Here is a 23003-nt window from a genome sequence, read left to right on the forward strand (position 1 = left end):
GACTCCAGCTTTTGTTATGTTAAATTTTGTTTCTTCAAGCCGCTCAGCCAAAAGCTTAGATAACACATGGACACCAGGGATATACACTGCAACATATTGTTGCAGGACCCGATTTACATATTGTTTCTAATTCAGTTCTGCAAATACCTTCTCTTTAGAGCTAAAATGGCTCCACCCGCATATAAAAAAAGAGGTATCAGCAGATTCTGAGGAACCCTGAAGTTTGCAGAAGTACAAATGTTCAGGGCATGAAGGGCAGATCCAAAACATCTCAATGAGGACTGAACATGCCCAATTGACATGGAATACTGACTGCTAAGAGAAGTGCAAAACAAGAGGCAGTTGGGAGTGGAATGGAGTGGCTGCAACCAGGAATAGAAGCACTCTACATTGCAACGTTTTGTTGCAGGGCCACCGTTGTACATAAGAACCACAATCTCCATTCTAGAAGACAGTTTTTCTGTAGATGAAACTGCACTATGCATGCACAAGGGGGAGATATCAGGAAACTTCAAGAAACTCTGATATTTGCAGAACTACAAAAACACTTAGCAAAATACACCCTGGGTGCAGGGTGGGGAGACACCCCCAAACAACCCACTGAAGACTGGACATGGAATGTTGACTGTTGAGAAGAAAACAGGGTGAGGGTGGGATTGGAAAATGGGTCGTGGTGATGGGATAGAATGGAGTAGCTGCAAACCTGAACAGTGTATTCTACACTGTAACATTTTGTTGCAGTTCTCAGTTTGAAAACTAAAAAATAAGGGATGGGGGAGAATTTCAATTGGGCAGCATTTTTAAGCAAACTGACCTAATTTGCACTTCCCGATCTAATACATGGATTGGAACATGGTAATCCTTTGGATTGTGGTCTTCTCTGAATTTTGTAATTCAAAAACTACATACAAAGATGTGTATAATAGGGAAAGCTGTGTAGAAATATGCATGTATTACCAAAATTGTGTTCAAAATAAAATATTTTTTTTCTTTGTGTTTCCTCCCCTCCCAACTGCATACTGGTGCAGAAATTGGATGGAACAGAATGATGACTAAATACATGTGAAAATGATACAGACTGGAAACATCCATTCCTACTAAAAACTAAAACAAAACTAGTACAGCAGCTAAAATGATTAAAAACAGCCTCAAAGTTACAATAAAATTAGAAGTTCTGAAACAGTACTTATTGCTTGCCTAAAGACAGGCAGTGAAGAGCCCAGGTGAACCACTCTTGGGAAGCCATTCCAAGTCCTGACTGCCACAACCAAGCAGGTGCTGTTGCAAGAGCCTCTCCATCGTAGCTGAGATGGCAATGGGGTTCAAAGAAGAGCCTCCAAAGAGGAACAGAATTTGCACTTATAAAGCTGCCCTAGGCCGTTTTACACCAGCTCGGAAATGTGGGCTGGTCATGGCAGAGTCCCTGTGTGTCCAAATGATGCACAGGGACTCCTGGGGGCAGAGGGGGTGAGTGCGGGTTTCCCCAGGGATAAATAATCCCTGGGAAAATCCGATTCTTCCTGCGGTCTCGGGATCATCCCGAGACTGCGGGAGGTGTGGCCACCCGTCCCAGCTTCTTCCCTCCTCCCCACAAATAGCAGGGAGCAGTAGAGGGAAGGAGCCAGGCCAGGAGGGATCGGGGGTGGGGGGGGAGAGGGCTTGGGGCTTCCCCCTCACTTACCTTTTGTTGGGGCGTGAGTGTACTCTAGCGCCTGTTACTTTTTTAAAAATGGCCACCTCCACTCGTGCGATGTCCCTCCTCCCATTCCAGATGTCACACTGGTCATTTGGACACAGGGCACGATCCCGGAAGGAGGTAAGTGTGGAATCTCCCCCCTCTACTGATGTAGAAATGGCCTTATACTGAATCAGGCCATTGGTCCACCTAGCACACTGCTGCCTACTCTAATTGATGGTGACCCTGAAGAGAGTCAGGCAGAGATCTTTCCCAGCTGCACTACCAAAGCTGCTCTAAATAATATGTGCCATTTCTTCCATGCAGACCGAAGGGAAGAGGGTGGGTGATCACACAGGTGGCAACGCTGAGGAAAAAGAACAAAAGAAGAGGCATGCTGGGTCAGACCAAGGGTGCATCTAGTCCAGCGTTCTGTTCACATAGTGGCCAACCAGCTGCCCATGGGAAACCGACAGGTGGGACATGATCACCCTCCTGCTCATATTTCACAAAAACTAGTATATATAAGCTTACTGCCTATGATCCTGGAGGACTAGTAGCCATTGTTAGCCTTCTCCTCCAGGAATTTATCGAACCCTCTTTTACAGCCATTCAAATTGGAAGCCATCTACATCTTGCGGTAGTGAATTCCAGAGTTAACTATGAGTTGGGTGAAGAAGTCCTTCCTTTTATCTGTCCTGAATCGCCCACCAATCAGCTTCATTGAATGACCCCGGGGTCTGGCATGGCCAGAGGATTCTCAATAGTGGGCTCCTTGCTGGGGGATGTGGGATTTTGCAGATGCGCAACCATTCTGGCCCCTGACATAGACTTGTGAAACACTCCTTGAGGGATTCTCCGATATAGACATATAGTTTTCCACAGTTACATGTAAGAAGTTATTGACTCTTTTGGCAGATACAAACAGCAAAGTGAGAGATTTATCTAAACTGCTGTTGCTTCTTGTTGGATGGAACAAGGTCTGCTCAAGTTACCTCTTTTACAGAAGCTAAGTTTATACAAGTTGAGTGGTTGTCCCAATTTGAACTGCTCCTCAAATGACCTTTCAGGGATGCTTCTTTAATTAAGACACCAGAAGGCCACCGGGGTGTGTGTGTGTGTGTGTGTGTGTGTGTGTGTGTGCTGTAAACAATGCCTTATCGCATCCAACTACCTGAGATTTCAGCTAAGGTGCATCAGCCGCTACTACACCTCCTATAGCAATCCCAGACTATGTGCCTGTTCAGACGACACGCTAAGCCATGGTTAGGCTGCGAACCCTTTTGCAACAAATGGTTAGTGAGCAGGTTTAAACTGTGGTTATGTATAGGGTGACCATACGAAAAGAAGGACAGGGCTCCTGTATCTTTAACAGTTGTACTGAAAAGGGAATTTCAGCAGGTGTCATTTGTATATATGGAGAACCTGGTGAAATTCCCTCTTCATCGCAACAGTTAAAGCTGCAGGAGCTATACTGGAGTGACCAGATTCAAAAGAGGGCAGAGCATCTGCAGCTTTAACTGTTGTGATGAAGAGGAAATTTCACTAGGTTCCCCATATATACAAATGACACCTGCTGAAATTTCATTTTCAATACAACCATTAAAGATACAGGAGCCCTGTCCTTCTTTTCATATGGTCACCCTATTTAATGCAGGTCATTCAGAAACCCTGGCCGAGCTCAGGGAATGGGCCTATGACAAACACTACAACAGGGAATCCGCAAATCATTCTTAAACTATCATTTGCCCATTAGGATATATTTTTAGGCAACCGCAAAGCGAAGACAGATGAGTCCCAATCCACCACACCCAGCTGCCCATTCCTAGGCAGCCTCCAGGAAGTCTCACTGTCTCGCCTGCTTTCCCAAGGCCTCTCTGGGGAGGGGGGAAAGCCAAAAGGATCAGAGGTCTGTGTGACTTCACGACATCAGCATACCTTTCTTTAAAAAGACAGTTATTGACAAAGCGACACAACCCCAGCAGTGCCGTGTACAGTGGGAGGGTTTGCCCTGGAACAGGGTCAGACCAAGACATTTTGCTGCTTGAGGCAGAAAAACAAGTGAGCGCCCCCCCCCCCCAAGTCATGACCAAGGCTAGTCAAGTTATTTTGGTACCTGAGGCAGAAAATACCAGAAGTGGCTCTGCCGGTCAGCATAAATGCAATAACAATAAATTAAATAAATACCAGACTTTGCTCATTAGAAAAACAACAACAATGCTATAATGGTTGCAAAGAGCAGGAGAGGCCCTGGAGGATGATGACATCCTATAAAGTACCCACAAAATACCATGAGTGAGGAAACATGAGCGCATAATAAATGCCTTGTTTAGAAAACCTCTTAGTGACAAACCTATTGTTCCAACTTCAGAGCATCTGAAAAAATCACAGAAAACCCATCTACTGCCTAAACTGTCCCAAGTCCCGTTTGGATAATACAGAGAGTATTATTTATTTATTGTTTTATTTATTTATTACATTTATATGCTGTTCGATAGCCAAAGCTCTCTGGGTGGTTTACAAAGATTAAAACAGTGAACATTAAAAAACAAATATATAAAATTTAAAACCACAAAAAGCATAAAAACAGGCAATATCCATTTAAAACAACTTTTCTGGGATCAGTTTAAAAAAAACTCAGGATCCGCTATTAAATGCCTGGGAGAAGAGAAAAGTTCTGACCTGGCGCCAAAAAGATAACAAGGTTGGTGCCAGGCGAGCCTCGTTGGGGAGATCGTTCCATAATTGTGGGGGCCACCACTGAAAAGGCCCTCTTCCCTTGTTGATCTTGGTTTGCCAATAAGAACTCCTATGAAAGTGAATTCAAGAGAAGGCCGGACACACACACCCTGACGGCTTTCAAGCCCTCACCTTTCTTGTTGCCTAGACTAGAAGAATTATCCAGATTAAAAGGGGGGGTAGCAAGAGTCTTGTGACACTTCAAAGACTAACAAATTTATTCTGGCATAAGCTTTTGTGAACACAGTCCACTTCATCAGATGCAAGTAGACTTTGTCCATGAAACCTTATGCCAGAATACATTTGTTAGTCTTTAAGGTGCCACATGACTATTGTTTGTGCTGCAACAGGCTAATACAGCTGCCCTTTGAAAAAAAGGAAAACGGAAGTTATCGGTTGATTACAAAGTTCATCATGGTCATAATGCAGAAGATCGTCCCTAAAATTCATTTGGGGATTTACAGATCAAACCCGGTATCTTGCTTTAAGTTCCTTCCCCAATCTAAGGCCAATGGTGATAGAAATAGCCCAAGAATTAGCAACAGAGGCAAAGTGCCGGACATATCCATCATTCCTTTTCAGCAGCAGCAGTTTGGGTATAAATACGGAAGAAGTCCTTAAGGAGTTTATTTTGCTCACAAAAAGTAATGACTGTGCCATAACAAAGCATTACTCTGCTGAAGTCCATCTATGTACACCCAAATGGGCCAGTATGCTTTGCCTGGAAACCAGTCCTTCTCCATTTATGGTATTCTTATACTTAGCATCTCTGACACAGAATTACAGCCTAATGAAAGAATTTGGGTGCCTCGTTGACATCGTTGGCATTGATATACACTGCATGATAAATCAGGGAGAAATGCACAGGTCTTTCAAGGGCCACAGAAAGCTCACATAAACACCATTGACTTCTGCTTCCCTTCATACTGAAGTGACTGGAAATTAAAAAGTGAGGGAGAAAGACAGCCATAGGGTTCAATTGTGACCATCTGCTTCAATCTGTTGTCATTACTCATAGTGAGCAATGTGCCTCTTACATCTGCAAATCTTCCTTCTGAAATCTAGAAGGAGCCCAACAGATTGTCTAGCCCAGCTTTTCCAAAACTGGTGGCCATACTAGCTGGGAGAGGAATTGGGAACAGCTGGTGTAGTTTACCCAACTGTCCTGTCTTGCCTTGAAACCTAACGCCTCTTTTTACTTAATTCTCACTGTGGCTCACTTGTGTCAGAGGTGTACCGCTTTAGATTGCACTTGTGTTGGGACTGAACCACTTCAGACTGCACTTATGCTGGGACCGTACCACTTCAGACTGCAGGTGGAAGCTCTCATGGGTGAATGCTCCTCCATCTTAAAAGAATTGCCTACACATTGATAACTGGCATGTCATGGCTTGCACCTAGCCCCTTCTTCATGACATGTTAGGTGTGTGTGTGTGAGAGAGAGAGAGAGTGAGTGGGAAAGAGAGAGAGAGAGGGTGTAATTTCCTTCTTTTCTTTTGTACAGAGCATGCCATCAAGTTAACTTCCACAATTTAGACATAAGTTTAAATCTTCAGTGAGAATCAGAACCTTGTAATACTAGGCCTTTCAGTTATCCAATGAAGCTGACTGGAAGTAGGCTCAGGACAGACAGAGGAAATTACTTTCCCACACAACACTTAATTAACATATAGAATTCACCACCCCCAATATGGGGTGTTCGCCAGTAGCTTAGATACTAACCATTTTCCAGGCCCAATTCAAAGTGGTGGTGCTGACCTTAAAGCCCTAAATGGCTTCGGACCAGTCTATCTGACGGAGAGTCTTCTCCTATATGTCCCTGCCTGATTGCCAAGATCATATTTGAAGACTCTTCTCTGGGGGCCATGCCACCACCCATAATGGTGCAACAGGGCAGGGGGTGGGGGTACCAAGGAAGGACCTTTTTCTGTAGTCCCCCCTACAGTTGTGGAAAAACCCTCCCCAGGGAGATTTAGACACCAGTTTCAGACCTTCCTCTTCCAGCAGGCATTTCATCTTTAATCCGATGCTCTAATTAATAATTTTACTGCTGGCTCTTGAACATTTTAATGTATTTAATATTTAATAACATATTATTTTGATATTTTATAGTTGTATTTTTTGCTTTTGTTATTTTCTTGTTGGTGGTGTTGCTTCATGACTGTAAATTGCCCCAAGGGCATTTGCCACTTGAGCGGTAATTCAATAAAATAAACAAATAAACAGCTTTGAAAAGGGACAATGGGTCTACTCTAAATAGGACTACCACTGGATACAACCAACAGTCTGACCTGGTATAAGGCTACTTCCTATGTTCCCAGGTCTGGAATTTCAGATTCCTCAAGTGAGATCTTTAATTAGATAACAACAACAACAACAACATTTTTGAATTGGGGATTCACTTATGACCCTTGACTAAATGCTTTTTGTGGCCACGCTAAAAATTGCCACTGTAACTCATCTAACCACATTTAACGAGACCTCTTTCTCCTCTCTATTCATCCAAGAAAACTGAATGAATAACCTCCCTGAAATGAACGCAATCAGAATTTAAGCAAAACAACCACAACAGTCACAAAACAGGGGAAACGTGAAAAACCTGCAATTCAAGAAATTAAAGAGATTAAATAATTGCTTTCTTTTCTGCAGAGACAAGATGAAAGGAGGCAGACGTATATTTTGACAGTATGCTATTAAATTATTAGGACACCCACAATGACATAACTGCAGCCGGCATATTAAATGGCTCGCATTCATAAGTAATAACAAGAGCTTAAAAGTATACAGGATTCATCTGAGAGAATACAAAAAACAGAATTGCCCAGGCAATTTTCAACTGTAATCTTTACGTGTTTTGCTCCATTGTTGACAATGGCAGATTTATGTTTGCACAGGGTTTTGGTAGCTGGGTATTTTTCTGTATGTTACGTAAGAGTCCAGACTGACAGCCCCTTCCATCTTTTGTAAATCCAACGCTCTCACCCCATCCACCCTATTCCCTGCTGGTTTCCAAAATGGCAAGATTAGTCAGGGGTGGGTTTTTTTTTGTTACTTGGCAAGAAACCATGTCACTTCTAGGCTAGTTTTACCTTACAGTGTAAAGTTTAAGAGAAGCTTTCCTGGGAGAGTAAAAAGAGCGTCCTGCTGCTCAATTGCCAGTTTTTACAATGTCCAAGAGAAGGGTACAAAGAAAATCTCAGCATGACCGTGAAGGATTGAAAACAGTGATTTTCAAGTCGACTTTGTGCATTAACTATGTATGCGCCAGTGATGGTGCAGCTAGGAAAATTTAGACCCTAGACTGAATCGTCTTACAGGGGGTGGGGTGCAGCTGGGGAGCTTTAGGCACAGGCATGTTCTGCTACTTCAGTTGTGAGGCACACAACCCACATTTTCTTCTCCCTACTATCATTCCATGGTTTACAACTGCTTCTACATTTCTGATATGCTAGAGCAAAACAAACAAACACAAAACACAAAAACACAGGAATAAAATAGGAACAGGCACCCTTTTATTGTAGGAAACAATAATACTTTAAAAGTAAAAAAAAAACGATAAAAATGTGCTTCTTGTGTTTCTTAAATAAGGATAGAATATTAATGGATATTTTTTATGAAGCTTACCAGACCCCACTGGTAAAGATCACTTGTTTGTATTTGGAGGGGGATATTTGGAGGGGGGAAAATGCCTGGCAATATTGAGGAACAAAAACAAAACCTAGAATGGTTGACGTGTGAAAAGTTTGACAATTGGGAGGAGTATGTGTGTTTTTCTGTAAGCTTTATTGCCTGTACTAAAAATCTCCCACTTATCAACCTTCACCATGTAATTAAATACCTACCCTTATTTTGTTTAGGCTAGAATAAACGGCAATAAAGGAAACAGAGTCTGCCAGTCTCCTCTTTTCTGATTAATCTTTCATAATCTCCCCCGGCACAGAAATATATATATGCATGGAAGTTGAGGATTGCTGATAATATTGTGTGACAATGAACAGGGCTAAGAAGGTGGGGGGGGGGAATCACAATTCTACTCCAAGCATAACTGAATTCTCCTATCACTATAAATTATGCAAATTTCCCTATATCCTATTCATTTGCAAATTTCCTTTCATTTGCATGGTACCTCTGCAACTTATGAGGAAGGATCACTGGAAATCTTGTTCTCTGGTGCTCTAGATTTCATTGGGCATTGCCTCCACAACCCATAAGGGCTAGAAACTTGCAAGGATTTTTATTTGGGATGAAAAATAAAAAGACAAGAATCTCAAAATGGTGAATTACATTCCTGAGAGCAGAATCAATGCTTCAGCTGTGCTAGCACAGAATTGAATAATATACATAGATGCTCACACCTCTGTTTCATCTCTAAAAATGTGTTAGATGCATAAGAGGGAAAGAATTTCAGCCAGACTATGAACTTAGGGAGACATATGTGAGACTAAGGGCGCAATCTTATGCATGCTTAGATAGAAAAAGCTCTAAAACTCCCAGTTCTTATATGGACACCAGTTTGGCTGGCTTTAAATGGGGGTTAGATAAATTATTGGAGGAGAAGACTATCAATTGCTACTAGTTCTGATAGCTACATTATGTGCTACCTCCAGTATCAGAGGCAGTAAGCCTGTATACACCAGTTGTTGGGAACATGGGTAGGAAGGTGCTGTTGCATTTGTGTCCTGCTTGTGGGTTCCTGGTCAACAGCTGGTTGTTTCCTTTGTAAACAGAATGCTGGACTAGATGGATCCTTGCTGTGATCCAGCATGGCTGAAGGCAAAAGCCCTGTCTGTGTACGTGGAAATTGCCCCGCAAACAGCAGAAAACCTTTGCTACTATTGACAATCCTGCTTCCCTTGTTCCAGCGTGACGCAGTCAAAAGGGGAATTGCCCTCTGCTGATCATCCGAAGGAAGAAGTACAGAGGAAATGAAGTCAGTTCGACTGTTTAGATAAGCGAAAGAATGGTGAGTGGTTATAGTTGCTGCCAAAAACTTGCTCCAGAGAGACGCAAAGTTGGCCACACAGCTCCAGCGTTGCAAATAGGGTAGCCATGTGTCCTACCTTACAGGGGGCTCTCCTCTCTTTAAAGGACTGTCCAATCCAACTCCAGTTTAAGATAAAGAACCACAACAAATGAGAACAGTGGTGACCTGCTCACAGCTTTCCCCACTACAAAATATATTTTATTTCTATTTCAATTATAGTATTCCCCCCCCCTAAATTTCCATCTAGATGGAAGTTAGCATATGTGTATCACATGCAAAGCTGTGTCCTCTATTGTCCTCTTGTTTTTAGGAATGGGTTTCCTCTTTTTTTGGCGATGCTTGCTAAGTAGCCACCCTCGTTGCAAATCCAGCCACGGGCTCATGGCCCTCACAACACCAGAAATTTGTACTTTGCACCACATGCTCAAGCATGAAATATTTTTATAAGTCGCCTTGAGAGCCTTTTTGGCTAAAGGACAGAAAAATGCTATAATAAATACAATAAATAAGGCCAGAAGTACACCAAACAGGATATAACACTAGGAAAGCTATTTGAAAATGGTATATGGAATGTGTCATAGGCCCCAACAGTTGTCAGTGCACTTCAATACTGTTACAAAGCAGCAGTGTAGCTCCTGTCTCAATAAACTCAGAGAGCCAAGAGAGAATTTTTGTAATTGTGAAATCCCACTTTTTCCAAGTTAAATCCCACTTCTTCCAAGTTAAGAGGATGTTTTGTCCATACTCCCCCTAATCACACCCCAAATTCCTACTGCTACTGGGTGCAAGGCCACAGGGGAACACTGAAATGAATCAAGCCCTGGCTTTTGACATTATTTTTTCTCCTAGGACAGCTGCATTATGTTAAGTAGTCAAAGATTCAACAGAGCACTTGAGACTGGAATCATAAGAAACATAGCCAGCTACTTCCTGGATGTCCTAATTTCTCTGCTATGTAGTTAATATCATACCCAGTTCTCATTTCTTTTCTCTTCGTGTGCCTGTATCTATTAATATGTGCAAATTTTAAAAGCGAGATCTTGACTTTTGCTTTAAAAAACAAACAAACCCTGAACACTTAAGTTTGCTCTGGGTAGGGTAGGGAAGAAAAAAGTAACTTCAATCGTTGAAGCAACAGAACGGGACAAGGGGCACCTAGAATCCTGATAGCATCTTTCCCTCTCTATGAGAAACAAAGAATATACAACAATGGTGTTTCCTGAAGGTTTCAACATCATGGGGCTTTAATCTTTTCTAACCTATTTGGCCAGTTATATTCTATCCTGCGTTAAAACAAAAGAGCTGTATTCCAAACCCTATCCAGGCATTTTCTAGTTGTGTAGATCAAACATGCAAGAGCACTCTAGCCCCTCTACTCATGGAGGGTGAGTGCCTGAAGAGGAGAGCATTCTACAACCGTAGAGGTTCTCCATGTGAACTAGAATGGTGATTTTTCAGTGTTCTGGCAGGCATAGAGTCCCACAGATATAGGAGGCTCTCCTCTTCAGAGACTCCCCCTCCACAAGTACACAGTGACAAACACAATGAGGCAGGGCTGGAGTATTCTTTCTCCTCACTCGTTTGAGTTACATGAACACCTGAATAGGACTAGCGTTTGATCTACACAAACATCTGAATAGGGCTACTATTTTAAACCATATTGAAAATTTAAACTGAAGTGTGGTATAGATAGATACCCTTCAAATACATAAAATAAAAGAAATGCAGCAAATTAGACATATTAGAACCTATTGTCCTCTACATATTGCCGGGCTACAATTCCCATTAACCCTGACCATGCTGGCTGGGGCTGACTGGAGTTGGAGTCCACCAATATCAGGAGGGCCACAAGTTCCCATTAGTGTCTGGGTAAGCATACCAATATGTAATTCCACATTTAAAACCTAAATCAGATAAAAAAACCAGATCAAAATTATGTTTTGAGCATGAAGTTATCTAAACAGTTCTATGCGTGTTTAGATAACTTCATGCTTTCTAGTAGAGGCTCAGCCGAGGCACTTGGTGTGCGTTGCATGGAATGGGAAGTCTGTTTCGGCCTACCACTTGGATAGAGAACCTCTTTCAGCTCAGGGAACAAATTCAATTTCAGAGAAGCTCTCAGGGCTGTATTTCAGGGGCGGGTATGACTGAAATTAAAAGGAGTGAGGAGAAAGGTAAAAGGGGTGTGGGCAAAATACCAACAAAGGTGAAAGAAGAAAATGCAAAAGCTGGGTTGCAGTTAAACCTCAAAAAAACCAAGATTATGGCAACTAGCTTGATTGATAACTGGCAAATAGAGGGAGAAAACATGGAGGCAGTGACAGACTTTGTATTTCTGGGCGCAAAGATTACTGCAGACACTGACTGCAGCCAGGAAATCAGAAGACGTTTACTTCTTGGGGAGGAGAGCAATGACAAATCTTGATAAAACAGTTAAGAGCAGAGATACCACACTGACAACAAAGGTCCGCATAGTTAAAGCAACGGTATTCCCCGTAGTAACCTATGGCTGCGAGAGCTGGACCATAAGGAAAGCTGAGCGAAGGAAGATAGATGCTTTTGAACTGGGGTGTTGGAGGAAAATTCTGAGAGTGCCTTGGACTGCAAGAAGATCAAACCAGTCCATACTCCAGGAAATAAAGCCAGACTGCTCACTTGAGGGAATGGTATTAAAGGCAAAACTGAAGTACTTTGGCCACATAATGAGAAGACAGGATACCCTGGAGAAGAGGCTGATGCTAGGGAAAGTGGAAGGCAAAAGGAAGAGGGGCCGACCAAGGGCAAGATGGATGAATGATATTCTGGAGGTGACAGACTTGACCTTGGGGAAGCTAGGGGTGGTGACAGCCGACAGAAAGCTCTGGCGTGGGCTGGTCCATGAAGTCACGAAGAGTTGGGAGCGACTGAACGAATAAACAACAAAACCATCCTATTTTAGCTGAAAGCTCTTACTGATAGTAACTAGCCTTAGGAGAGGTATTTCAACGTTTTAGAAAAAGGAGGGGGAAAGCTGGGAAACCACTGAACGATTGGTGATGGGGAGAAGGAGGTGTGGCCATTTGGGAGCCTGAGAGGGCCAGATTTAGTTCCCCATTCCTGGCTTGCCATATCCCCAAGCTACTTCTCCTAACTCTGCATTCTGCAAAATTTAAGTTACTTGAGTTCCAGATTTTCTCGCTCTCTCCTCACTCACTTATGCAGACATGCATATCTGGGGATGGGGGAGGGAGAAACCACCCGCTGATGGGTTTTTTTTTAATCACACAATATAGACTGCGCTCTGCCTCAAGTTTCCCAAGCACTGGAAAATACTAAGTCTCTTTGTCATCTCAGATGACTGGAAGATTCAGTTGGGGAAACAGGGCTCGTTATTTTCCTCAGAATTCTAGAAGTGGTTTCCTGAAAGTGACTCTCTGAAGGAGCCACATCACTTAACAGGTGCATGTCCTATGTGGAGAAATAGATATAGCTGAACGATTTTGAGAGGCAGAGGGGCTTGTTTTGGGTGATTATGGGGTATTTGGGTAGATTAAAAAGCAAACCAAAATCTAAAAATTGGTACAATTTACATGTGAAATCAATGGCCTTTTGGCTGTACACATGCCCTGGGCCAAGTAGCTCTACGCCATTTGGGAATTCTTTGAGAAAAAAGAAAAAAAGAAAAAAAAAAAACCACTACCAATCACACAAGTGGAATCAAATTGGGACAAGAAACGTGAACACCCAAACCTGTAGGAATATATAACGGCTAAAAAAAACCATGCAACCAGCCAGAAAAATTATGATGTGCACTTCACTCATACTGTACCAAATGTTTTGAAGTCTATAGTTGCTATGTAAAGAAATAATTCTTTGCCTTTTTACCAAGGTATCCAAGACATACACATAAAGCATAAGAAACTTGAACAATTATAGTAATAAAAACAAATACAACAAAATGGCAGCAGCCTAAAACCCTAAAAAAAATAAAAATTAACATCCTTAAAGCATTGAAATGGTATCCAAGACAATGCACCAGAAATAATATCCAGTCAAAACTCTTTCTGAAAAGAAGAAAAGTTCTAACATAGTGCCTAAAACATCAATAGTGAATGCGGGTCTCCAAGATGGCTGCCCTAAAAGGGAACTGAATGATGTTAAAAGTATTACCTGATGCACAGTTCTATGCAAGATTGTGCTTAAATGTATAAGGACCCACATCTAAAATTGATGTGGAAAGAAGAAGAAAAACAGCATAGAGGAGTTCGTACATCAGTTTAAACTGCTCTGCAAATAAGCCACTATGGGTTGGTTGGTTCGTTGGTTGCTTGCCTCCCCCCTCATTCCTCCTGCCAGCTCCCAGGCACCTTTGTGGAAGAACTCCTCCTTGGTACCTATTTCAGTTTTTGCCGTTCTGTCTGGTTGGCTCTAAGTCACTCTGCCGGGTTCAGACAACACAATAAGCGACTATAGGTATTAACAACCCTTAAGCAAGCTGTGGGTTCTCAGGGTGGCTTGTTTGTGAAAAATAACCCACCCTGCAAAAACAGCACTGGGTTCGCACAACACGACAACCCACCATGGGAGATCAGCCCCGGTGGGTCGTTATGCCGTGCAAACCAGATCAAAGAAAGAGGGAGAGAGATGACAAGGTATAGCCTGCTCCCCGCCCACCCTAAGCAGAGCAAACTGTGCTATTGACCAATTCATGCTGAGCAGAAGATACCATAAAGGGTTAAAGCAACATTTCTATAAGCACATGCTGAGCTTGCCAATTCTAAGTTTGAAAAGAGCACAGTAACAATATTCCAAGGCTGGCTCCCTCTTCCTGAAAGGCTTCTTAGCCAACAGTGCAAACATTAGAGGAAGACATTCTCTTCGGTCTGGAAGGGTAAACGCTTAGCTTGCGTTAATACCAAGTTCACTGGGTTCAAGGATGAAGCCATCTATATGTAGCATTACACCCTCTCTGTTTTAGCATGCCTGTCTTTATTCAAGCATTTACAGATCCAGTGCCCTTGGGAACAGACAGCGAGAACAGCATAAATAGAACTAATGAGTACATAACTAATGAGTAGTTCTGTACGCACTGCAGTGGGCGGGGCCGATAAGGCACCGATGTCAAAATTAAATCCAGATCCCAATCAAACATCGACGCAAGAGAGGAATGGCTGAAATCTTCTGGCAACCGGCAGAGAACTGGACTTACGTGCTGAAACATGCCAACGGCGTGTTTATAGAACAACTTGGATGAGATCGGCTCTTAGGAATCTCCATTGTTTGTCAGTGTTTAAAGAACAGGTGCCTGATTTATCTATTTACTGTAAAGCAGGCCTTCATTAAAGCATGACCCAGGTATGAGAGAAAGCGAAACTTGGATAACTCTTGGACTGGGGCAGAGGGGCACAGAGTTTCAAAATCTGCCAGAGCATCTCAGGACAGTTTCTTTCAATAACTTGCACTCGGAAGCCAATGAGAAACTTTTTGATGAGAAGTACAAGCCTGTTTTTCTGACAGAGGAATAAGAAAGGGAGAATCAGGGACAACTACGCTAGTAATGTAGTTTGGTGTAGTGTTCCATCTCCCTGGAAGATGGTGGGACAAAGCGAAAAGACCTGTTCAGAACTGACTCTTTTCTTCTAGGATGCTGGTCCTTAGTGTGCTTTTCCTCTAGACTTAGCTAGTTATGCGTGAATAAATGCTGTTTCAACATGCGCAGAGTGTTGTGCTGTAATTCCTAGTGTTGCCTAATGTGATAAACTAGCTGATGGCTCTTTCATTCTTGGTAATCATGTTTGTTCATCACTGATTCAAATTCGATGCAAATACAACAAATAATTCAGTCCCAACACCTAAACAACTGAAGCCACTCTCCCAACCTAAACAAACAAACCTATCTACTTGTTTCACTACCTCTTTTTTCCCCACATAAGTGAAAATGGTAGGGCAAGTCCTATACTGCTTAGTCCCTACCTGGTTTGGGGCTCAGTTTCCGTTCATATATTTAGTCTGCGCTTACCTGGAAGTAAAACTTCTTGAACTCAATGGGGTTTATTTCTGAGTAGACGTGCATACGATTGCATTGTTAGTCTTATTAGATTGTAAGCCTATGCGGCAGGGTCTTGCTATTTACTGTTTTACTCTGTACAGCACCATGTACATTGATGGTGCTATATAAATAAATAATAATAATAATAATAATAATAATAATACTTACAGCTTATCAAAAGCCAAATATATTCCCTATTAAACTATAGACCAGAAGCAAATTTTAACCTAGTGGGATTTGTTTTGAAGGGGGCGGTGGGGGTGATGGGACACACCCACACATCTGGTAATCTAATGTACCTAAAAAGGTATAATGTACAAAACCCTTCAGAAGGGAATTTAGGCCATTTGTGGCGCTTCTGTCCTCTGAGTTGTAGTAGAAAGGCTCCTGTTATTTTTTTTAACAACTGGGGGCATCTGCGGTGCACCAGATATTCCATGCAAAAGTAAAACATGCCCTAAGCCTGAAATTAAATCAAAGGCTCTGGCCTAGTTCTCAGAGCCAAAAGACACGTGATGTTCAGTCATGAGTGGTTTTCCCCCCTCTCTGCTTTATTCTAGCCTTCCCCAAACTGGTTCCCTCCAGATGTGTCGGACTGCAGCTCCCTGAAATCCTTTCCCCACCGGGAGGGATTTCAGCTAAAATGTGCCCACCAACTGCTCTTACGCTGTGCGGTATCTTCTGCCATGCAGGGGGGAAAGTAACTGAGGGCGCGATCCTATGGGGGTGGATTCTGAGCTTGCGATCCTATGGGGATGGATTCTAAGGGCGCGATCCTATGGAGATGGATTCCGAGGGCGCGATCCTATGGGGATGGATTCTGAGGGCGCGATCCTATGGGGTGGATTCTGAGGGCGATATCCTATGGGGTGGATTCTGAGGGCGATATCCTATGGGGATGGATTCTGAGGGCGCGATCCTATGGGGTGGATTCTGAGGGCGATATCCTATGGGGTGGATTCTGAGGGCGATATCCTATGGGGATGGATTCTGAGGGCGATATCCTATGGGGATGGATTCTGAGGGTGCGATCCTATGGGGGTGGATTCTGAGCTCACGATCCTATGGGGGTGGATTCTGAGCTCACGATCCTATGGGGTGGATTCTGAGGGCGCAATCCTATGGGGTTGGATTCTGAGGGCGCGATCCTATGGGGTTGGATTCTGAGGGCGCGATCCTATGGGGATCCAATGCAGAGCAGGAGTCATGGGGGAAGCAATCTTTTCCTCCGCAATCCTCCTGCTCTGCATTTCAGCTAGTTGGACTTTTCGCCTGTCTAGCTGAGGCACCCAGGAAGGGGAGGGAAGGAGGCTGGGGGGGGGGGGGAGGATTTATCGCAAGCTGGCCTCCCCAGTCCCCTCCCCCCCTTTTTCCTCCCCTCTGAGACTGCTTTTGTGACCTCAGAGTTCCCTCCATGGCACAGTTCCCTCCATGCTGGCTGTGAGGGGGAGGTGGTGGGGACCTCGGACTTGGTTCCAAGGTCAGAGCAGTGTCTCCAACTTTAGATCCAGAAATCTGAACTATCCTAAGGCCACCAAGATGCTGTCTAGGAGCTATAGGATTACTCTCCCCGGGGCTTTTTTCTTAAAAAAGCAGACAGCACTTTTCCAGCCCATGTGGATCTTTGGCTAAAGCCTGCATGTCTTTATTTGAAAACGAAGAAAACATCAAACAAAGGGAGGGGAAATGACATGTGACTGAACATCTCATGTTACTGTCCCTCATTGAGCTGTGTCTGGGCTGCACCACTTCCAGACGGAAGATGGGAACTCACAAGATAGAATATTCCTCAATGGGGAAAACATTAAACTAGAATAAAAATGTTCCACGCAGAACAGTAGCAGGTCACGGAGAAAGATTCTAACCTAGTTTTGTTCTTAATAGGACAATTTTTCTATGGGCAGAGATTTTTTAATATGGTGGAGAATTTAATCATGAGAGCCGTCACATGCAATACGGTGGTGCAATTTGTGGTTTGCCTGCAGGATTTCAGCTTCCATGTCATCTCAGATTTCATTCCTCCCCACAAAATAGTACACGTTTCTAGGCCTTATGACTGTCGAGAGAGCGTGAGGACAATGCCTGCTGAGGTCTCAAAAGTCAGAGCGGAATGAGCTGATTAAGGTTTCCAGTGCTTTGAGATGGGGCTTGAAGTGTCCTCCATAGTTCCCGGCCCCTTTCAAGCGGAAATTTTTGTTGTTTTTTATCCTGTTCCTTAGCCAAAAAGGCACTTAGAGCGGCTTGCATATATATAATCAGTAAAAAACCAACAAACCAAAAACCAACAATCCTGGCTGCAGGTTTAAAGAGAAATTCTATGTCCCCTACATAGCAACTGGAGGTCATAGGATTTTTTAGTTTCCTGGCTCTGAGCTCAGAGAAAGGGCTCTGAGCTTGGAGCCAAGGAACTGTGTTCCCTGCCTTCTCCCCCTCCCCCGCATAGCTGGCATTGAGAGAATTGTGCCGGCTGTTTCTCTGTGCTTGTAAAACAGAGTGTGGAGATTGGGACAAGGGGCTGTTCCCGAGAGGGGAGAGGAGGAGACTGGGATGGCAATCCTATGATCTTTCCTAGCTTGCTAAAGTGCAGAGAGTGCACAGGATCCTCATAAGCCTCCAAGTTCGGGGGCTTGCAAGTACCCGGGGTGCAACCTATAAGATTATGCCTTTACAATAATGACACACAAGGGGGAAAGAATGGGGAGGGAAGAGGGGGGGAACTCAATGATGCAAAACAGCACACACTGCAAAAAATAATTGTGCAAAATAGGCAATATTTTGAAAAACTGTCTTAATTTGCATCATTTATACAAGTTCCCAGATTTCAGATTATATTATTTTATTTATTTTTATTTATTATTGCATTTATATCCCGTCTTTTTCCCCTCGAAGGGACCCAAGGCGGCGTACATAATCCTCCTCCTCCTCTCCATTTTATCCTCACAACAACAACCCTGTGAGGTAGGTTGGGCTGAGGGCCTGTTATTGGCCCAAAGTCACCCAGTGGGTTTCCATAGCTGAGTGGGGACTAGAACTCGGATCTCCCGACTCCCAGTCCAACACTTTTAGCCACTACACCATACTGTACTTCAAAAGCACAACTCGTAATCCTGAGAGAAGGAAACATGTGTATCAATGCAACCAAAACAAAAAATAGCATCAGAAAGTATACCGAGGAATACGCCCATTTTTCTGTACCTTGTTTCTTGGAGTTGGCTTTGGTGGTTCCCTTTTAACACTTGTTAGAATGATGGGAAGTGTCTGCTTGCCAGTGGCCTCCTGTCAGGAGATATTAGAAGCAGTTACAGAAACGTATCAGAAAAGTGAAAGTAGGAACAGAACACAATTTCCACGCTTGATTACGTTCATTTAATTTGGCATGCAACTCTGCTTTATATCAATGTTTTGAATGCAACTGTTTTAATGTTTGCATCACGAATGAGTTCCTGACTATACTCGCATTTTGTAAAACTAAGCTAAATAAATTAAAAACCATTCTAATATTACCGCTATTGTTCATGCAACGTATCAAAACAAAGCAGCTATATGAAGGCAAAACTTAATAAGAGGAATGTAAACATCCCATGCTTAGAAAGGCCCAAAGAACCTTTGAAACAGTGATCTGTTTCAAAGAATGCCATTTGAGCAACATTTAAATTCTGCATTTTTACTATTTTGCACAATTTATTCTCGTTTGCTAGTCGTGGGGAGTGGAAATATACAGGGAGTTTAGCAGTAGCTCAGTGGTAGAGCTTTGCATGTAAGAACGTAAGAAGAGCCCTGCTGGAACAGACCAAGGGTCCATCTAGTCCAGCGTTCTGTTTACACTGTGGCCAACCAGCCGTCAACCAGAGACTCACAAACAGGGGGTCACCCATGTTCCCCAGCAACTGGTGTATACAGACTTAGTGCCTCTGATGCTGGAGGTTGCACTTAGTCATCAGGACTAGCAGACATTGATAGCCTTCTCCTCCAGGAATTTGTCTAACCCCCCCTTTAAAGCCATCCAAATTGGTGACCATCACTACAACTTGATGGCCACTGTCAAATTGATGGCAGTGAATCCCCTAGCTTAACTATGCACTGTGTGAAGAAGTATTTCCTTTTATCTGTCCTGAATCTCCCACCGATCAGCTTCATGGGATGACCCCAGGTTCTAGTATTATGAGAGAGGGAGGAAAATATCTCCCTAGCCATATTCTCCACACCGTGCATAATTCTGCACACCTCTATCGTGTATCCTCTTAGCCTCCTTTTTTCCAAGCTGAGCAACCCCAGCTGATGTAATCTTCCCCTGTAGGGGAGATGCTCCAGTCCCTTGATCGTTTTAAATGCCCTTTCCTGCACTTTTTCCAGCTCTACAATATTTTTTTTAGATGTGGTAATCAAAACTGTACACAGTATTCTAAGGGCTCATCTACACCAAGCAGGATATTCCACTATGAAAGCGGTATGAAAGTGGTATATAAAAGGCAGGAGCCATAGTACTGCTTTATAGTGGTATTGAAGTGCACTGACAACTTTTGGGGCCCATGACACATACCATATATCGCTTTCACACGGCTTTCATAGTGCTATATCCTGCTTAGTGTAGATGTGTCAATGGGCCCCAACAGTTGTCAGTGCACTTCAATACCACTATAAAGCAGTAGTGTGGCTCCTGCCTTCTATATACCGCTTTCATACCTCTTTCATAGTGGAATACCCTGCTTGGTGTAGATAAGCCCTAAGTATGGTCACACCATAGATTTGTATAAAGGCAGTATGATACTGGCAGTTTTATTCTGAAAGTCCCAGGTTTAAGACCTGGCAGTTCCAGTTAAAGTTAAGGAAGCACAATGATGAGAGAGAAAAACCCTACTTGACGCCTGGGAGAGCCGCTGCCAATCACAGGCAACAATATTGGGCTAGGTAGATCAGTGGTCTGACCTTGTAAAAGGCAGCTTCCTGTGTACATTTTGGAGGGGATTTAAGCCCTGTTCCCAATTGCCCTAACTTCTGAGACTTCCAAAAGCATGTTCACACAATGTCAGCATAACTTCATAGCCATATGGGCTAGAAACTTGCAGCAGCAGCAACGTCAACAAGAAACAACTAAGATTGTGTGTCTATGACCATATTCTGTGCATTTTTGGTGCTCCCAGTAAGGATTGCCAGTAAACTTTAAACTAACTACTTAAGTTCCCTGCAGCGCAATCACATGCATGTTCACGTGTGATTAAAAGTCTCTCTGTGTTCCATGGGACTTACTCCCAGGTAAGCATACGTGATATTTCAGCTTTAGAGTGGATTTTGAGTTTCCTGTCCATTCAACAGAAGGCATGCATGCAACTGGCCCAAGGTCACCAAGTGAGGTTCAAAACTGAGTGGGGAATTTTAACATGTTGTCACTGCCCCCTATCCTTGCCCAAACACTCTAACCATCACACCACACTGGCTTTCCAGTGCTAACACTCTGCTCAGAGTGATGGAATTTGATGCCAATGCTCAGTCCAGCACCAATGATAGCTATTAACAGGGATTATTCAAATGCAATAGACTTTGGTTCCAAAGCTGTGCAAGTGACCTGAGAAAGAAGGTAGACCACATGGTATAGCTCATAGGTCTCCAACCATTTTAGCCTGGTGGGCACATTTAGAAATTTGAGAGTGTATTGTGGGCACTTTCACAAAATGGCTGCTATGGAGGCCTCCCATGGTGGGCATGGGCAATCACAGAGCAAGCCTGGATCTATAAGCGAACTTCAAACCCTGGCTTCAAACTTTGACTTGTTAGAGGAAAGACAAGCCAGACGTCCTGCTAGGATGTAACACTAAGCTTCTCCACACTGCCAAGTTTTCACTTTAGTTGCTCTCACTTGCAGGAGGAGCTCAACAGGAGCAAACGGGCAGCAAGTATCAGCATCCTGTGCATTAACAAAAAGACCGTATTCTCAGTAATTATGGCTTAGCATTTTGCGAGAATGCAGCCAGTACTATATTTGTTATTACATGGGGAAGGGTTATTTAGAGCTGCATCGTCATTAGGAAGATATTTCAAAGCAATGACCCTGGCTTGGCTGCATTAAAAGTTATAAGCTCCTGCTCCGGCAGCTAAAAAAGGATACCCAAGGTAAAGGGTGCTGAAGTTTGCAAACTTTCACCTACAAAGGGTTGTATTGATCACCCCAACCCATTTAAGATTAGTCCTGCGCTAGAGCGCACTTAACAAAAATGGTCAGTCCTGCGCTTGAGTGCACTTAACAAAAATGGTAAATCTAGCCCTATCAACAAGCAAGCAGAACTGGAGTAGGCAGGTAGGGAAAGGGGGGGGGGGGAAACAAATGGGTTATAAAGTTCAGGGGCAAGTTTGTGAAGAAGCCCCACATATTATTTTTACAGGATCTTGTTGGGAAATATGAAATATAATTATTAGCATAGGCTGGGTTAGTGCAATTTGTATGTTCCTATTAAGAAAGTATTAAAGAAGAAAAGGGCTTTAGAATTTAACAGTATAGGAAAAAGCTTCAGATGCCCAAACTGGAAGGCTTGGAAGCTTAGGGAGGCGACAGAGGTTTAATACAGCTCAAGGGTTGGGGATGTGCCCCTAAAGAGGGCTGGAAAAGGGCAAAGGCCAGCATGGCTGTAATCCTCTCATATCAGGTTTTGCCAGTTAACAGGACTGGGCCTTGCTGCCAAAGGATGACATTATGTTGCAGGGTGTAGTGACAGCTGGCAGTAAAAGGGCTAAACGGTGTGGCTTGAAGGACTGAAAGGGAGCAGGGAGGGAAGGAAATCTAAGAAGATACGTTACACTCAGCCCTGTTCGGATGTAATGGCGGCCTCCAGAGGTAATTCGTGGGTTGATTCATGTGGGGCCCAGAAAACATCCTACTGTGGTAGTTGCTGCCTGACTAATGTCTTCCCTTGACACTAAGCAGATAATTTAACCCATGAATTGTGGGAGTTGTTCATGCATAGTTTAGATAGAGAACAGATGGGGAAGAGTTTGGTAGGGTTTAGAAAGGGAAGAGTTTGGATAAGGCTTAAAAATAGACAGACAGTGACTAGGATTTGTGTATATAGGATTAAAGTGGTAATTAAGTATGCGTGTGTGGGAGAGAATATACACACACACACACACACACACACACACTTTTAAAGTTACTTATTTACTGTGCTGTAAATAATAAATATTTCTATGTTTTATAAAATCCTACACCCATAGCTCATGGCTACAAAAGGGTAAAGTAATAAAGAGAATAATATCAGTCAGAATAAAAGCCAGTGCGTCCTCATATCTCATGAAGTAAAGGTGTTGGACCTGACGTAAAGGTCCTGGTGGCAATTCTACTGTGTGTGGTGGAAGGTGTTGCCTGCTGTGGGAAAGGCCTTATTGAAAAAGTATTCTCACTGGTAAAAAGGCAGGAATGCCACAGGTGGATAGGTACATACAGCTATGTGCAATATGTAGCCTGGCCCAACACCACAAAGGGGGGAAATGATAGATAAATGTACCAAATGCAAAGCCTCTCCCATCGCAAGGGGGAGAGGCAGGTGGCTACTAGGAGGAGGGCTTTCTCTGCTGTGGCACCCCGGCTG

The 23003-nt window shown here is 43.3% G+C and overlaps 1 protein-coding gene across 2 annotated transcripts in view; it reads right to left on the reverse strand.

The window, feature by feature from the left end:
• The window catches only part of FAM13A (family with sequence similarity 13 member A), a 164817-nt gene that overhangs the window by 108058 nt on the left and 33756 nt on the right, over positions 1-23003 (reverse strand). For both annotated transcript variants that reach the window (XM_063136233.1, XM_063136232.1), the window contains one exon: positions 18622-18702. In XM_063136233.1, coding sequence (XP_062992303.1) covers positions 18622-18702 — 81 coding nt within the window. The remainder of the gene's footprint in view (positions 1-18621; positions 18703-23003) is intronic.

The sequence above is a fragment of the Elgaria multicarinata genome, chromosome 10 (genome assembly GCF_023053635.1).
Source record: "Elgaria multicarinata webbii isolate HBS135686 ecotype San Diego chromosome 10, rElgMul1.1.pri, whole genome shotgun sequence".
Lineage (NCBI taxonomy): Eukaryota > Metazoa > Chordata > Lepidosauria > Squamata > Anguidae > Elgaria > Elgaria multicarinata.